This window comes from Bos mutus, chromosome X, assembly GCF_027580195.1.
Source record: "Bos mutus isolate GX-2022 chromosome X, NWIPB_WYAK_1.1, whole genome shotgun sequence".
Lineage (NCBI taxonomy): Eukaryota > Metazoa > Chordata > Mammalia > Artiodactyla > Bovidae > Bos > Bos mutus.
This window is the reverse complement of record NC_091646.1, coordinates 71510697-71529172: the sequence shown is the minus strand read 5'-3', so window position 1 is coordinate 71529172 and position 18476 is coordinate 71510697. Positions and strand designations below refer to the sequence as shown.

General features: G+C 38.4%; 1 protein-coding gene across 5 annotated transcripts in view; it reads left to right on the top strand.

Annotated features, from left to right (window-relative positions):
• Window positions 1-18476, top strand: part of EDA (ectodysplasin A) — a 396783-nt gene that overhangs the window by 292542 nt on the left and 85765 nt on the right. The window contains exon 3 of one of the 5 annotated variants that reach the window (XM_070365745.1): window positions 9858-9969. The exons of the other annotated variants lie outside the window; for them this stretch is intronic. Within the exon in view, the coding sequence (XP_070221846.1) occupies window positions 9858-9883 (26 nt within the window). The 3' untranslated portion in view covers window positions 9884-9969. Of the gene's footprint in view, window positions 1-9857; window positions 9970-18476 lie in introns of those variants that run through there. 5 annotated transcript variants of the gene reach the window in all.

Below are 18476 nucleotides of genomic sequence, written 5' to 3'. Positions count from 1 at the left end.
GGAAACAGTGGAAACAGTGTCAGACTTTATTTTTTTGGGCTCCAAAATCACTGCAGGTGGTGATTGCAGCCATGAAATTAAAAGACACTTACTCCTTGGAAGGAAAGTTATAACCAGCCTAGACAGCATATTCAAAAGCAGAGACATTACTTTGCCAACAAAGTTTCGTCTAGTCAAGGCTATGGTTTTCCCTGTGGTCATGTATGGATGTGAGAACTGGACTATGAAGAAAGCTGAGCGCCAAAGAATTGATGCTTTTGAACTGTGGTGTTGGAGAAGACTCTTGAGAGTCCCTTGGACTGCAAGGAGATCCAACCAGTCCATTCTGAAGGAGATCAGCCCTGGGTGTTCTTTGGAAGGAATGATGCTAAAGCTGAAACTCCAGTACTTTGGCCACCTCATGCAAAGAGTTGACTCATTGGAAAAGACTCTGATGCTGGGAGGGATTGGGGGCAGGAGGAGAAGGGGACGACAGAGGATGAGATGGCTGGATGGCATCACCGACTCGATGGAAGTGAGTTTGAGTGAACTCCGGGAGATGGTGATGGACAGGGAGGCCTGGCGTGCTGCGATTCATGGGGTTGCAAAGAGTCGGACACGACTGAGCGACTGAACTGAACTGAGTGAGTTATCACTGTGCTATTATCAAATGAGAGAGATGAAAATTGTTTTGAGAGCTGATAGTCTCAGCGACTTTTTTACAAGACAAAATTAAAGGTTTTCAGGGTTTACCATGAGTGTAGACTTTAACAGGATTGTTCACTTCAGATGTACAGTCCCTAAGGTTGCCTACTGGTCATTAAAGCCAACAGCTTAAGTCCCCACAGCACAACAGTCTGGAAAGGAGCTTTATATTACTATCAAATAAGATATTAAGTAAGATAAAACATCTTAGCTTGGTCACACTCCAAAATAGCAATTTAAAGCTATATTTTCATTCATGGAACTAGCCTTGCAATAAATTATCTCAACAAGCTTTCACACTGACACTGAGTTAACAGTAATTTTTAGAGTGCCAACTACTTATAAGATGTACCAGGCTCTGAAGTTGGTGTGTGTGGGCTAAGTCCCTTCAGTTGTGTCCATCTCTGTGGGGTCCTATGGACTGTAGCCCACTAGGCTCCTCTGTCCATGGGATTCTCCAGGCAAGAATACTGGATCCCCTGGATGTCCTCCTCCAGGGGATCTTCCTGACTCAGGATTAAGTCCCTTAAGTCTCTTGCATTGACAACAGGGTTCTTTACCACTAGTGCCACTTGGGATGAAATTGGTACAGCTATCAAACTCCTGTCCTTAGCACTCAAGTCCTAAAGTGAACTGGGTATAGAGGTTAGTTAAATATTAAGTGAAAGAAAGTATTAGTTGCTCAGTCTTGTCCGACTCCTTGTTATCCCATGTACTGTAGCCTGCCAGGCTCCTCCATCCATGGAATTTTCCAGGCAAGAATACTGGAGTGGATTGCCATTTCCTTCTCCAGGGGATCTTCCCAATCCAGGGACCGAACCCAGGTCTCCTGCACTATAGGCAGATTCTTTACTGTCAGAGCTGCCAGGGTATCCCCAGTTAAATATTAGGCCGCTTAAAAAGATTTATGAGATTTTTTTTAATTACAAAAATAATACTTATTATAAAAAAACATAAGCAATAAAGCATCATATAAGTTAAACTGTGAACACATCCACCTCCCACTTGAAAAATTCTGTAAAAGTAAGGTATCTTTGAGGAATATCTTACTTGCCTAAATGAAGTCATGGGCCTAAATGACCTGGGGTTCTCAAAAGGTATTTCTGGTCTGCCTCACTCTCTTAAATTCCTTCTAGTTATTTGTTTCTCAGTATTAGGGAAAATGATGAACCCTAAGCCAGGAGGCCAGGATTTCAGTCCCAGCTCTGCCACTAGTAGTTATGCTAGTAATGAACTTCAAGTCTTAGTTTCACTTCTCAGATATTAGCTTTTTCTAAAGGTTAGACTAGAATCAGTGATTCTCAACTCAGGTTTAAGAGATTCAATATTAAGTAAGTAGTCTATTCAAAGTATACACACTCCTGAAAATTCTGACCACTTTGCACCCCATTAAGAAAACTACAGTGAGGTAGTACTATTACTGATGAGATTATATCATATCCCTCAGAGTATTTTAGGGTAAGAAAAAAATGTTGAAGTACTAGAATAGATGGTCTAATTGTTATAATTTGCCCCTAACTATTCCTGATTTCTATAATATAATGATAATGGCTAGGATAATTTTAGACAATTAGATGACGTCTCAGTGATTAAATACTCAGGGTTTCAGTTTGGATGGTCAAATGAGCCTTTTCATTAGTGTCCATGAAGAGGTTCAGTAAGGATTAGGAACACATTTGGTTTCAAAAAGTGAAGGATAAGAAGGTTACTGTGTTGGTTAAGTGGTGAACTGTCAGCTCCCTTTTGTATAAGCCTCCTCAAAATATCATAAGCAGATGCAGATGTACAGGCAGAAGATGCCTGTTGGCTCTGTAGTGTATTACTTATGCAACCTCACCTTACTCTAGATTCTGTTCCTTGACCTTCAGGGCCTCTTCTGTTTCACAAGTGAGGAACTACTAAAGTCTAAATTCCTTTTTGTTCATTCATTGATAATAATAAATGTTTATTAAGTACCAACTAGTTATTGAATGAAATGTTTATTGATCACTGTTTGGAACACTAGGGACCCAGTGGTGAACAAACTAAGACCTTAGCCTCATCAAACTCACTGGGAAATGTTTTTTTTAGTAGTATAGTAAGTGGCATAATAGGACAAGCACAGAGTGCTCTAGGACACATTAGTACCTGATCTAGACCTGGAAGATCTGGGAAGGTTTCTTAATGGGGGTATCATCCGACTATATATAATCTGAGCTATAACCTGACTAATGCTAAAGAGTTCGCCTCGTCAAGATTTGAGGGAAGGGTAAACCAGGCAGAGAGAACATACATGTTGGAAGGCTTAGAGTAAAGGGGAGTTTGGCGTATTTGAAGAACCAAAAGAAATTAGTATGGTTTGCATCAATTTCTAAATGGGAAGTGATAATAAAAGAGCTGCCCAATGGGGCCAAATTATGCAGAGCCTTGGCATTCATTTTAAGGAACATAGATGCTAAGTCACTTCAGTCGTGTCCGACTCTGTGCGACCCCATAGATAGCAGCCCACCAGGCTTCCCCGTCCCTGAGATTCTCCAGGCAAGAACACTGGAGTGGGTTGCCATTTCCTTCTCCAATGCATGAAAGTGAGAAGTGAAAGTGAAGTAGCTCAGTCGTGTCCGACTCTTAGCAACCCCATGGACTACAGCCTACCAGGCTCCTCTGTCCATGGGATTTTCCAGGCAAGAGTACTGGAGTGGGTTGCCATTGCCTTCTCTGAAGGAACATAGAAGCTATCCTAAAATACAATGGGCAAACACAGGATCAATGTCAAGAGTAAATCATATGGCAAATATATTCATATGCTAAATGCATCTGATCCAGCGATTCTACTTTTGGTTCTACATATACTCACATGTGGAAAATTGTTTATCAACTATGATGTTCTTTTTACTGTACTATTTGTAATAGCAGAGGATTGGAAGTAACCTGAATGTCTGTTATTTAGGAAATTATTAAATATGCTGTAAGTCTGTGTCTCTGGTTGCTCTGGGGAAGAAACCTAAGTGTTTAAGATGGGGCTGGCTAGAAAGTTAATTTTCATGCTTCTGTATCACTTGAACATTTTAAAGCATATACATGTACTACTAATTTAAAATAAAGTTTAATTTTTAAATAAATAAAATATGCTGATATGTTCTTTTTTCTACCCATTGCCCAAATACAACAGCAATAATTTTATAATATAATAACATCCTATGCTAATTAGGTGGGGAAACCCAGTATTTGTTGAAAGAATATAAATTGGGTGTTTTCCAGCTTTATTAAAGTACAATTGCCAAATAAAAATTGTATATATTTGTTATACAATGTGATATATTGACCTACATATACATTATGAAATAATTACCACAATCAAGCTAATTAACATTTCCATCACCTGACAGTAATCTTTTTTGGTTTTTTGGTGAGAGCACTTTAGATCTAGTCTCTTAGCAAATTTCAAGTATAAAATACAGTATTATTAACTACAGTCACCATGCTATGTATTAAATCTCCAGAAGTTACTCATCTTGCTTAACTGAAAGTTTGTACCCTTTGATCAACACACCATCACCACCATTTCCTCTAGCCTAGCTCCTGGCAACAACCTCTTGTGTATATATGTGTGTAGGTTTATCACATTTTTTTTTCTTCATCTGTTGATGGATACTTACATTGTTTCTTTATCTTGGTTATTGTGAATAATGCTGCAATGAAAGTGAAAGTGCAGATATCTCTTCAAGATATTAAGTTAATTCCTTTGTATATACAACCAAAAATAGAATTACTGGGTCTTATGGCATTTGTATTTTTAATTTTTGAGGAACCTCCATTCTGTTTTGCATAATGGCTATAATGATCCACATTCCTATCAACAGTGAACAAGGGTTCCCTTTTCTTTATACCCTAACCAACACTCGTTGTCTCTTGTCCTTTTGATAATAGCCATCCTAACAATGTGTGGTTATATCTTGTTGTGGTTTTTGGCTTACATTTCCTTCATAATTAGTAATTCTGGGTATCTTCTCGTGTATCAGTTAGCTATTTGCATGTCTTCTTTAGAAAATTATCTATTCAGATCCTGAGCCGTTTTTTTAAATCAGTTGTGTATGTGTGTATGTATCTATGTAAGTGGGCTTTCCTGGTGGCTCCGATGGTAAAGAATCTATTTAAGTATGTATGTATGTATTTGCTGAGTCGTTTGAATTCCTTACATGTTTTGGATATTAAACCCCTTATCAGATGTATGGTTTGCAAATATTTTCTCCCATTCTATAGACTGTCTCTTCACTCTGTTGATGTTTCCTTTGTTGTGCAGAAGATTTTAGTTTGATGGTATCCCACTTGTCTGTTTTTGTTTTCGTTGCCTGTGATTTTGAGGTCATATCCAAAAAACCACTGCCCAGACCAATGTCAGGAAGCCTTACCCCTGTATTTTCGTCTAGTGGTTTTTACACTTCCAGGTCTGTGTTTACGTCTTTAATCCAGTTTGAGGGGTTTTGTTGTGTCTGCTATGAGATAAGGGTCTAATTTCATTCCTCTGCCTGTGGATATTGAATTTTTTCTAGCACCATTTATTGAAGACACTGTTCTTTCTCTCGTCTTTGCTGTTGGCTCCCTTATCAAAGATCAGTAACCTATAAATGCATGGATTTATTTCTGAGCTGTCTATTCTATTCCATTGGTCTTGATTTCTGCTTTTTTGCCAGGACCATACTGTTTTGATTACTATATGTAATGTATTTTGAAATCGGCACATGTAATGCCTCCAACTTTGGTTTGTTTTTTTTTTTTTTTTTGCTTAAGATTTCTTGGGCTATTTGGGGTCTTTTGTGGTTCCATATGAATTTTATGGTTATTTCTATTTCTATGGAAAATGTCATTGGAGTTTTGACAGGGATTGTATTGAATCTAAAAATGGTTTTGGGTAATATGGTCATGCTTCTCTGGTGGCTCAGACGGTAATCTGCCTGCAATGGAGGAGACATGGGTTCAGTCCCTGGATCAGGAAGATCCCCTGGAGAAGGGAATGGCAACCCAATCCACTATTCTAGTCTGGAGAATTCCGTGGACAGAGGAACCTGGCAGTTCGCAAAGAGTCTGACATGACTGAAGCAATTTAGCATGCACGCAAGGCTAATAAATATTATGGAAGGGTAATTTAAGTCTCCCAAGGCTAGTAGGCTACTAAATGGTAGAAATTGGATTGAAAGCAAATCAGTCCATGGGGTCACAAAGAGTCGGACACAACTGAGCGACTGAACAACAGCAATCCTAGAACACTGGATAAGGTTCCTTTGTGTATGTGTGTGTGTTTCTGTTTCTTTCATCAGTGTTTTGTACTTTTCAGTGTACAGATATGTCACTTTCTTGGTTAAATTTAACCCTAAGTATTTCATTCTTTTTGATGCTATTATAAATGAGATCTTTGTCTTAATTTATTGTTTTGGATAATTCCTTGTTAGTGTATAGAAGCAAAACTAATTTTTGTATGTTGACTTCATATCCTGCAACTTTACTGAACTCATTTATTATTTCTAATAGTTCTCTGGTGGAGTCTAAGGTTTTCTACACATAGGAACATACCATCTGCAAACAGATACAATTTTACTTTCAAATTTGGATGCCTTTTATTTCTTTCTCTTGCCTAATTGCTCTGACTATAGGACTTCAAGTGCTATGTTGTATGGAAGTGGTGAAAATGGGCATCCTATCTTGTTCCTGATCTTAGAGGAAAAGCTTTCAACTTTTCACTGTTCAGTATGATTTTAGCCATGGACTTGTTACATGTGGCCTTTATTATGTCAGGATGCACTCTTTCTATATCTAATTTGTGAACAGATCTTTTTTTATCACAAAAGAATGTTGAATTTTGTCAAATGCTTTTCTGCATCTTTGAAATGATCATATGATTTTTATTCTTCATTCTGTCGATGTAATGCATCACATTTCAGAATGTAATTTGTTATGTTCACTTTGGATATTAATCCAACTCTAGTGAAATTGAGCATTAGCATACCTTTGATACAGTTTTGGGAATTTATCCTACATATAACAATACCACTACATAGGTCCAATATGTATAAGGATGTTTATTATAGCACTGTTTTAGTGGTAAAAAGAGGGATAACCCTAAACTCTATGAATAAAGAAATGGTTAAATGACTCAATTGTGACATAGCCATAATATTGAATATTATACAGTTATTAAAAGGCTTTATTTTATATTTATATTTATATTATAAAAGCTTTATAGATCGATCTGAAAGAATAGATATGTTCCTTTGCTGCAAGAATTTTCAGAGTAATGTGTATAATGCTATCACATTTTCATTGAGAAGAGAAAGATTTTTAAGCCCTAAGAATGTTTATAGCTATAAATATACATGTATTCCAAGAATAAAAATTAAAATAAATAATGTTTATAGTTATACAGATAGATAGACAATTACATAGAAACAGATGTGGGAAGCAGAGGCACCAACTGAATTAATGTTTACCTCAGGTAAAAGGGGGTTAGATAGGAAAGGAAGAAATGTTTAATGATTCTTTATATAGTTCTGTATTGTTTGATTTGTTGCAATAAGCCTGTGCTACTGTAATTTGTTTTTTGAAATATAAAAAAAGGAAAATTGGATAAAATGGGGATGGACTGGAGAGGGCACGAGGGAGACAAGGAAGTTAGAAGGATGCTGCAGTGATATACCTAAGAAATAATGGTGGCTGGAATAGAGTACCTGCAATGGAGACAGACTTAAATAGATTTAGTTGGTCAGTAGAGAAAATTAAGACTTGGTAATTTGACTGAGGGGGGCAGGAAAGAGGAGCCAAGGAAACCACCAAGGTTTCTGGAAAGGTGCTGTACTATTTACTGCAAAAATTATCAGAGTGTGAAGATGTGTGGTTTTAGATAGGTTAAGTTTCAGGTATCTATGGGAAATTCAAGAGGAGAAAACCTATAAACAGTTGGAAATATGTATCTGAAGCCCAGGAAAAATATCTGGACTGGAAATATAGATATGGAGATGACTGACTATGTTAGGACTTTGTCAGTTATAAGTGAGAGATAGCTGACCTAAATGGGATTAAGGTTTGTTTTGTTTTGTTTTGTTTTTAAGAGGGCATAGGGTTTACTGCGGAGAAGGCAATGGCACCCCACTCTAGTACTCTTGCCTGGAAAATCTCATGGACGGAAGAGCCTGGCTAGCTAATCACCTAGGTTTCTTGACTCTCCTCTTGGTTTAGGAATCCTGACATATAATACAGGAGACTTGAAGGAAGGACTGAGGGGAAACCAGAAACTTTGGGCAGAGAAGGTCTGACTCAAGCCCAGAACCACCTCAGGGCTTTCAAATGCTCACTCAAGCATTTGATCAATAGTTTGTTTGTTTGTTTTTTTAATTTTTATGTTTTATTTTTTTAATCGCAAATTCTCTTGGCATCTTCCCCCATCTCACTACATCTCTCCCCTACCCTCCAAACACTTGGCAAATAAATATTAGCAAGGCAAATATAATTCTTATTTGTTTACAAACATGAGCCATGTACAATGATTCTTAATTTTCTTAATCTTCTTCTTACTCATCTCTGGTGCAGGGTAGCACCATTTAGACCCACAGGGTAATTTAGAAACAGTGATTAACCCTACCTTCTCTCTTGTTGAGGACTCTAAACTGAATTAGAAGACAGATCCTATGCCATTAACATGTTCAGAAATGTAGAGAAAGCTATTTTTGAGATGGTGAAATAAGAGGGATGCTTTGCTGTGAGCTTATGAATCTTGCCTGCATTTTACCACTTCTTCCAGTATGCATCCCTTTAATGAACCTAGTATTGTGGTGCATTAGTTCAGTTGTTTAGAGTCTAACTTCACAGTGTTTCTGTATACCCTAACTGCGGGGATCTAACCAATCTGTGCTATTTGTCAAATGGTTTACTGGGGGAAAGATGGCTTTGTGCAGATATTCTCCCTGTAGCAAAACAACTCATGGGCTTGGCCTGCTGCCAGAAAGTTAGTAGTGTCATCTTTATAGATGAAACTCAGCACATCATTATCTTATACTGTGACAGAAGAGCAGGAAGATTGACTTGTTAATTTGCTATGTTTTGATTCCAATCTGTTTAGAAATATGATTTCTTAAAAAGGAAATGGAAAAAGAATGTGTTTTTCATGATACCTTCGTGATATCTCCTGAGAATATATTCAGTTATTGTAAATACAGCATTTTGACTGTCTCCTCAAATTTCAGATATACTTCATTACTCTTAAAAAAAAAAAAAAACTACACTGAAAAAATCAAATTTTGAAGTGTGAATTGCATGCTTCCAATGATGAAATTTTATATTATAGGTCACATATTTAAATTTCTATTTTGTTCAAAAGAAACAAAAGATTTCTTACCTGAGTCATGAGGTCATTAATTTGTGTAGCACATTATCTTTATAACTCACCACCAAGCTCTTTAAAAGAGTAGGTTTACATTATCACCTATTTAAAGGAGAAGAGTGTATTTGTGGTACAAATATTTTATTTCAGAGGTTGTTTTCAAATTTTAGTTCAGCAGTTTGAATATAATCTGTTCTCTCCAACCCAACAACATAGTATACAAAATCCATAAGCTATCAGAAACAAAACTCAAATTTAGTGCCATCAAGCTCTGGGTCCCTGGAAGAAATAATACATACAAGAAAGAAAAACTCTATTGATATCAAGAAACAACCTTCCAGACTTTTGGTTTTTCTCTCAAATAGCTTGGGGTAAGGAAAGAACATAGAATTTAAAGCCACGTAGACCTGATTTAAAATTTAAAATTACAGAGACCTAGTTTCAAATTCTAGCTCTATTACTTTCAGCTTTGTGGCCTTGGCCAAGTCATATATCCTCTCTTAGCTTAAATATAGTAATGGCACTTCCTTTTAGTATTACAAGGATTAAAGATAAAGTAAAATGCCTAACTCAAGTCTGGCATTTACAGGTGCTCAGTAGTTGGTAATTATTAGTATCAAATGAAAATAGTACTATCTCCCTTATCTACAAGAAGGACAGACAACTCTGTGGTTTGCATTGCATAAACTTTTGCTCCCTCCACTCACTTGACACAATGCTGGATTTGTTTTTACCCCAAGTCCATCATAGGCCATAGCAATTGAAAGTTTCCATTTTCTCATAACTTTCCCCTCCTCTAATCTAATTTTTAGTTTCTTTTCTCTAGGGCATCACAGGACAATGGTGATGTAGGAACTCCAGCCACTCTCCATTGCAGATCTTGCCAAAACAACAGCAGAAGTCACCCTGGGGCCCCTTTAATGAGACAGGGTGAGAACTCCTTGACCCCAGCTAGGTAGGGTCTACAACTCCATTGTCAGCCTCAAAAAATTACAGAAGACAGACCTTCCCCTTTCATCTTCCCAATAAAGTTTTTTGGGGTTTACATCTCTCAGGGGTGATTTGAGGCAGGAGGCAGATGGTCCCCCAACCCAGGGTACAGCAATTGGAGATTCATTCTCTATGGACTGAAACCCCAAGACAAGAATATCAAGACAATTAAGGCAGAAGGCTGAGCCTGCCCAGACCACATATTTCTCAATGTTGAAGTCAGAAGACCTCCCTGACCACACATGTGCACAAAAGCCTCCTTGCAGGTCAAAGGGGAAGCAATGTCAAAGGATGCTTTGCCCAGCCACCTTTTCTGTAAAATCCATCTTAGCTAAGAGATGTGCGCGCACACATGGGAGGATTCTGAGATTATACCAAATATGGACTGTGAACCAGACACATCGAAATGATTGGCCAAAGAAAAGCCAGAAGAAATAACCCTTAAAAGTAATTCAAACTGCCCCCAGGGCACGACTCAGTAACTCTCTTTCCCTGAGTCCACCCACCTGTCTATCCAAATGTACTTTACTTTTTTCCCCTCTTAATAAATACTTCACTTGTTTCATTAAAAAATAAAATGAGAACAGTACTAACTCATCTATTTCTCAGGTTATGGATAGAATAAATGACAATACTTTTTCTCAAATATTACAATCTGGTCACCACTTTTATACTTGAGAAAAGAAGCTATCTTGCATATCTCACAGGAATGTGATGATCAAAAAGATAATACATGCTAAAGTACTTAGATATAAATTGGTATTAAAGATTCAGGTGGAGTATTTATTTTAAATAAGGTTTGTCTTAAGAATTCTCTTTTTCTTATCCCACCAATTAATTAAGAATTAAAGAATTAAAAATTGGATATTACAAACTTCTATTGCTATTGATAGTTTGTTACATATGTTTTTGTCCATCTTGGAGAAATATACACAATATGAGTTTCATACACAAAATATGATTATTCTGAATATACCCTGATTAGTTCAGAGCTCTTTTATTTAGCAATCTCCAACACCTAGAACATAGCCTAAAACCACAAAAGGGGGGAGAATGAAACCCAATGATAGAGGAATAAAATCTCAATCCACTGAGGCTTCTTACTGTACACATGTAAGAGAAGGCTAGCACCAACCTCACTAAGGCTTTTGTTTTGTTGTTCAGTCTCTCAGTCACGTCCACCTCTTTGTGACCCCATGGACTGGAGCACGCCAGGCTTCCCTGTCCTTAACCATCTCCCAGAGCTTGCTTAAAGTCATGTCCATTGAGTCGGTGATGGCATCCAACCATCTCATCCCCTGTCATCCCCATCTCCTGTTGCTTCAATATTTCCCAGCATCAGGGTCTTTTACAGTGAGTCAGTTCTTTGCATCAGCTAGCCAAAGTACAGGAGCTTCAGCTTAAGCATCAGTCCTTGGAATGAATATTCAGGATTGATTTCCTTTAGGATTGACTGGTTTGATCTCCTTGCAATCTAAAGGACTCTCAAGAGTCTTCTCCACATCACAGTTCAAAAGTGTCAATTCTTCGGTGCTCAGCCTTCTTTATGATCCAACTCTCACATCCATATGTGACTACTGGACAAACCAAGCTTTAACTAGACAGACCTTTGTCAGCAAAGTAATGTCTCTGCATTCTAATTGCTGTCTAGGTTTGTCATAGCTTTTCTTCCAAGGAGCAAGCTTCTTTTAATTTCATGCCTTTCATCATTGTCCACAGTGATTTTGGAGCCCAAGAAAATAAAGTCATTCACTGTTTCCATTGTTTACCCTTTTATATGCCATGAAGTCATGGGACTGGATCCCGTGATCTTTATTTTTTTGAATGTTGAGTTTTAAGCCAGCTTTTTCGCTCTCTTCTTTCACCTTCATCAAGAAGCTCTTTAATTCTACCTCCCTTTCTGCTATTAGGTTGGTGTCATCTGCTTATCTGAGATTATAGATATTTATCCCGGCAACCTTGATTCCAGCTTGTGCTTCATCCACCCCAGCATTTTGTGTAACGTACTCTGCATATAAGTTAAATAAGCAGGGTGACAATATACAACCTGGACGTACTCCTTTCCCAATTTTGGACCAGTCCATTGTCCCATGCCTGGTTCTAACTGTTGCTTCTTGACTTGCATACAGGTTTGTCATCTACATATCTGAAGTTTTTTGATATTTCATCTGTTGATGGACATTTAGGTTGTTTCCATGTTCTAGTTATTGTAAATAGTGCTTCAGTGAACATTGGCATACATGTGTCTTTTTCAATTTTGGTTTCCTCAGGTTATATGCCTAGGAGTGGGATTGCTGGGTCATATGGTGGTTTTATTCCTAGTTTTTTAAGGAATCTCCATATCCTCTTCCATAGTGGCTGTAGCAATTTACATTCCCACCAACAGTGCAAGAGCGTTCCCTTTCCTCCACACCTTCTCCAGCATTTATTGTTTGTATACTTTTTGATGATGGCCATTCTGACCAGGGTGAGGTGATATCTCATTGTAGTTTTGATTTGCAATTCTCTAATACTGAGCAAGCATCTTTTAATTAAGTTATGACCAACCTAGATAGCATATTCAAAAGCAGAGACATTACTTTGCCAACAAAGGTCCATCTAGTCAAGGCTATGGTTTTTCCTGTGGTCATGTATGGATGTGAGAATTGGACTGTGAAGAAGGCTGAGCGCCGAAGAATTGATGCTTTTGAACTGTGGTGTTGGAGAAGACTCTTGAAAGTCCCTTGGACTGCAAGGAGATCCAGCCAGTCCATTCTGAAGGAGATGAGCCCTAGAATTTCTTTGGAAGGAATGATGCTAAAGCTGAAACTCCAGTACTTTTCTTTCTGTATATTCTTGTCTCCTCTGTCAAAAATAAGGTACCCATAGGTGCATGGGTTTATTTCTGGGCTTTCTATCTTGTTCCACTGATCTATATTTCTGTTTTTGTGCCAGTACTATACAGTCTTGATGACTGTAGCTTTGTAGTATAATCTGAAGTCAGGAAGGTTGATTCCTCCAGCTCCATTCTTCTTTCTCAAGACTGCTTTGGCTATTCAGGGTCTTTTGTATTTCCATATGAACTGTGAAATTTTTTGTTCTAGTTCTGTGGAAAATGCCATTGGTAATTTGATAAGGATCGCATTGAATCTGTTGATTGAGTTTGGGAGTATAGTCATTTTCACAATATTGATTCTTCCTACCTAGGAACATGGAATATCTCTCCCTCCGTTTATGTCATCTTTGATTTCTTTCATTAGTGTCTTATAATTTTCTGTATACATTTCTTTTGTCTTAGGTTAGTTTATTCCTGGATACCTAATTCTTTTTGTTGCAATGGTGAATGGGATTGATTCCTTAATTTCTCTTTATGATTTTTCATTGTTAGTATATAGAAATGTGAGTGATTTCTGTGTATTGATTTTGTATCCTGCAACTTTGCTAAATTCACTGATTAGTTCTAGTAATTTTCTTATAGTATCTTTAGGGTTTTTTATGTACAGTATCATGTCATCTGCATACAGTGAGAGATTTACTTCTTCTTTTCTGATCTGGATTCCTTTCATTTCTTTTTCTTCTCTGATTTCTGTAGCTAGGACTTCCAGAACTATGTTGAATAATACTGGTGAATGTGGATACCCTTGTCTTGTTCCTGATTTTAGGGGGAATGCTTTCAGTATTTCACAATTGAGAATAATGTTTGCCATAGGCTCATCATATATGGCCTTTACTATGTTGAAGTATGTTCCTTCTATGCCCATTTTTGGAAGAGTTTTAATCATAAATGATTGCTGAATTTTGTAAAAGGCTTTTTATGCGTCTATTGAGATTATCATATGGTTTTTATCTTTCAGTTTGTTAATATGGTATATAACATTGATTGATTTGTGTATATTGAAGAATCCTTGCATCCCTGAAATAAACCCAACTTGATCATGGTGTGTGAGCTTTTCAATGTATTGCTGAATTCTGTTTGCTAAAATTTTGTTGAGGATTTTTGCATCTATGTTCATCAGTGAAATTGGTCTGCAGTTTGCTTTTTTTGTGTTGTCTTTGTCTAGTTTGGGTATCAGGGTGATGGTGGCCTTGTAGAATGAGTTTGGAAGTGTTCCTTCCTCTGCAATTTTTGGAAAGAGTTTTTGAAGGATAGGCATTAGCTCATCTCTAAATGTTCAATATAATTCTCCTGTGAAGCCATCTGGTCCTGAGCTTCTGTTTTTTGGGAGATTCTTGATCACAGCTTCAATTTCAGTGCTTGTGATTTTGTTGTTCATAATTTGTATTTCTTCCTGTTTCATTCTTGGAAGATTGAACTACTCTAAGAATCTGTCCATTTCCTCCAGGCTATCTATTGTCATATGGTTGTTCATGATCAGATCAGATGATATCAGTCGCTCAGTCCTGTCCGACTCTTTGCGATCCCATGAATTGCAGCATGCCAGGCCTCCCTGTCTGTCACCAACTCCTGGAGTTCACTCAGACTCACGTCCATCGAGTTGGTGATGCCATCCAGCCATCTCATCCTCTGTCGTCCCCTTCTCCTCCTGCCCCCAATCCCTCCCAGCATCGGAGTCTTTTCCAACGAGTCAACTCTTCACATGAGGTAGCCAAAATACAGGAATTTCAGCTTTAGCATCATTCCTTCCAAAGAACACCCAGGGCTGATCTCCTTCAGAATGGACTGGTTGGGTCTCCTTGCAGTCCAAGGGACTCTCAAGAGTCTTCTCCAACACCACAGTTCAAAAGCATCAATCCTTCGGCACTCAGCTTTCTTCACAGTCCAACTCTCACATCCATACATGACCGCTGGAAAAACCATACCTTGACTGGACTGACCTTTGTTGGCAAAGTAATGTCTCTGCTTTTGAATATGCTATCTAGGTTGGTCATAACCTTTCTTCCAAGGAGTAAGCGTCTTTTAATTTCATGGCTGCAGTCACCATCTGCAGTGATTTTGGAGCCCCCAAAAATAAAAGTCTGACACTGTTTCCACTGTTTCCCCATCTATTTCCCATGAAGTGATGGGACCAGATGCCATGATCTTCATTTTCTGAACGTTGAGCTTTAAGCCAACTTTTTCACTCTCCTCTTTTACCTTCATCAAGAGGCTTTTTAGTTCCTCTTCACTTTCTGCCATAAGGGTGGTGTCATCTGCATATCTGAGATTATTGATGTTTCTCCCAGCTATCTTGATTCCAGCTTATGCTTCTTCCAGCCCAGCATTTCTCATGATGTACTCTGCATATGAGTTAAATAAGCAGGGTGACAATATACAGACTTGATGTACTCCTTTTCCTATTTGGAACCAGTCTGTTGTTCCATATCCAGTTCTAACTGTTGCTTCGTGGCCTGCATATAGGTTTCTCAAGAGGGAGGTCAGGTGGTCTGGTATTCCCATCTCTTTCAGAATTTTCCACAGTTTATTGTGATCCACACAGTCAAAGGCTTTGGCATAGTCAATAAAGCAGAAATAGATGTTTTTCTGGAACTCTCTTGCTTTTTCCATGATCCAGCGGATGTTGGCAATTTGATCTCTGGTTCCTCTGCCTTTTCTAAAACCAGCCTGAACATCTGGAAGTTCTCGGCTCACGTATTGCTGAAGCCTGGCTTGGAGAATTTTCAGCATTGCTTTACTAGCGTGTGAGATGTGTGCAGTTGTGCAGTAGTTTGAGCATTCTTTGGCATTGCCTTTGTTTGGGATTGGAATGAAAACAGACCTTTTCCAGTTTTGTGGCCATTGCTGAGTTTTCCAAATTTGCTGGCATATTGAGCACAGCACTTTTACAGCATCATCTTTCAAGACTTGAAAGAGCTCAGCTGGAATTCCATCCCCTCCACTAGCTTTGTTCGTAGTAATGCTTCCTAAGGCCCACTTGACTTCACATTCCAGGATGTCTGGCTCTAGGTGCGTGATCATACCATCGTGATTATCTGGGTCAGGAAGATCTTTTTTATACTGTTCTGTGTATTCTTGCTACCTCTTCTTAATATCTTCTGCTTCTGTTAGGTCCATACCATTTATGCCTTTTATTATGCCCATCTTTGCATGAAATTTTCCCTTGGTATCTCTCATTTTCTTGAAGAGATCTCTAGTCTTTCGCATTCTGTTGTTTTCCTCTATTTCTTTGCATTGATTTCTGAGGAAGGCTTTCTTATCTCTCCTTGCTATTCTTTGGAACTCTGCATTCAGATGCTTCATTCTTTCCTTTTCTCCTTTGCTTCTCGCTTCTCTTCTTTTCCCAGCTATTTGTAAGGCCTCCCCAGACAGGCATTTTGCTTTTTTGCATTTCTTTTCCATGGGGATGGTCTTGATCCCTGTCTACTGTACAATGTCATGAACCTCAGTCCATAGTTCATCAGGCACTCTATCTATCAGATCTAGTCCCTTAAATCCATTTCTCACTTGCACTGTATAATCATAAGGGATTTGATTTAGGTCATACATGAATGGTCTATTGGTTTTCTCTACTTGCTTCAATTTAAGTCTGAATTTGGCAATAAGGAGTTCATGATCTGAGCCACAGTCAGCTCCCAGTCTTGTTTTTGTTGACTGTATAGAGCTTCTCCATCTTTGGCTGCAAAGAGTATAATCAATCTGATTTCGGTGTTGACCATCTGGTCATGTCCATGTGTAGAGTCTTCTCTTGTGTTGTTGGAAGAGGGTGTTTGCTATGACCAGTGTGTTCTCTTGGCAAAACTCTATTAGTCTTTGCCCTGCTCCATTCCGTATTCCAAGGCGAAATTTGCCTGTTACTCCAGGTGTTTTTTGACTTCCTACTTTTGCATTCCAGTCCCCTATAATGAAAAGGACATCTTTTTTGGGTGTTAGTTCTAGCAGGTCTTGTCTTCATAGAACCATTCAACTTCAGCTTCTTCAGTGTTACTGGTTGGGGCATAGACTTGGATTACTGTGATATTGAATGTTTTGCCTTGGAAACAAACAGAGATCATTCTGTCATTTTTTAGGTTGCATCCAAGTACTGCATTTCAGACTCTCTTGTTGACCATGATGGCTACTCCATTTCTTCTGAGGGATTCCTGCCTGCAGTAGTAGATATGATGGTCATCTGACTTAAATTCACCCATTCTGGTCCATTTCAGTTCGCTGATTCCTAGAATGTCAACGTTCACTCTTGCCATCTCCTGTTTGACCACTTCCAATTTGCCTTAATTCATGGACCTAACATTCCAGGTTCCTACGCAATATTACTCTTTACAGCATCGGACCTTGCTTCTATCACCAGTCACTTCCACAACTGGGTATTGTTTTTGCTTTGGCTCCATCCCTTCATTGTTTCTGGAGTTATTTCTCCACTGATCTCCAGTAGCATGTTGGGCACCTACTGACCTGGGGAGTTCCTCTTTCAGTATCCTATCATTTTGCCTTTTCATACTGTTCATGGGGTTCTCAAGGCAAGAATACTGAAGTGGTTTGCCATTCCCGTCTCCAGTGGACCACATTCTGTCAGACTTCTCCACCATGACCCGCCCATCTTGGTTGGCCCCACAGGGCATGGCTTAGTTTCATTGAGTTAGACAAGGCTGTGGTCCTAGTGTAATTAGATTAACTAGTTTTCTGTGATTATGGTTTCAGTGTGTCTGCCCTCTGATGCCCTCTTGTAGCACCTACCATCTTACTTGGGTTTGTCTTACCTTGGACGTGTCTGTGATGGTGCACAAGCGTGGCTGAGAGGAGCTACCCCATGTCCAAGGTCAGGGGCAGCGGCTGAGATTGCCAGTGTTCATGATAGTCTCTTATAATCCTTTGTATTTCTGAATTGTCTATTGTAACCCCTCCTTTTTCAGTTCTAGTTTTGTTACAGTTTTTTTTCTTGTAATTGATACCTAGTCTCATAGTGTTATGATTGGAGGAGATGCTTGATATGATTTCAATTTTCTTAATTTTACTGAGGTTTGATTTGTGACCCAGGATGTGCTCTATCCTGGAGAATGTTCCATGTGCACTTGAGAAGAAGGTCTATTCTTTTGCCTTTTGATGGAATGTCCTAAGATATTGTCCTGAAGATATCAATGAGCTCCGTCTCATCATTTAAGACTTGTGTTTCCTTATTAATTTTTCTGTTTTGATGATCTGTCCGTTGGTGTGAGTGGGGTGTTAAAGTCTCCTACTATTATTGTGTTAGTGTCAATTTCTCCTTTTAGGTCTGTTAGTGTTTGTCTTTTGTATTGAGGTGCTCCTATGTTGGGTGCATAGATATTTACAATTGTTATGTCTTCCTCTTGGATTGATCCCTTAATCATTATGTAGTGTCCTTCCTTAACTCTTGTAATCTTCTTTATTTTAAGGCCTATTTTGTCTGATATGAGGAGTGCTACTCCCACTTTCTTTTGCTTCCCATTTGCATGGAATATTTTTTTCTGTCCTCTCACTTTCAGTCTATATGTGTCTTTAGGTCTGAATTGGGTTTCTTGTAGACAGCATATATATGGGTCTTGTTTTTGTATCCATTCAGCT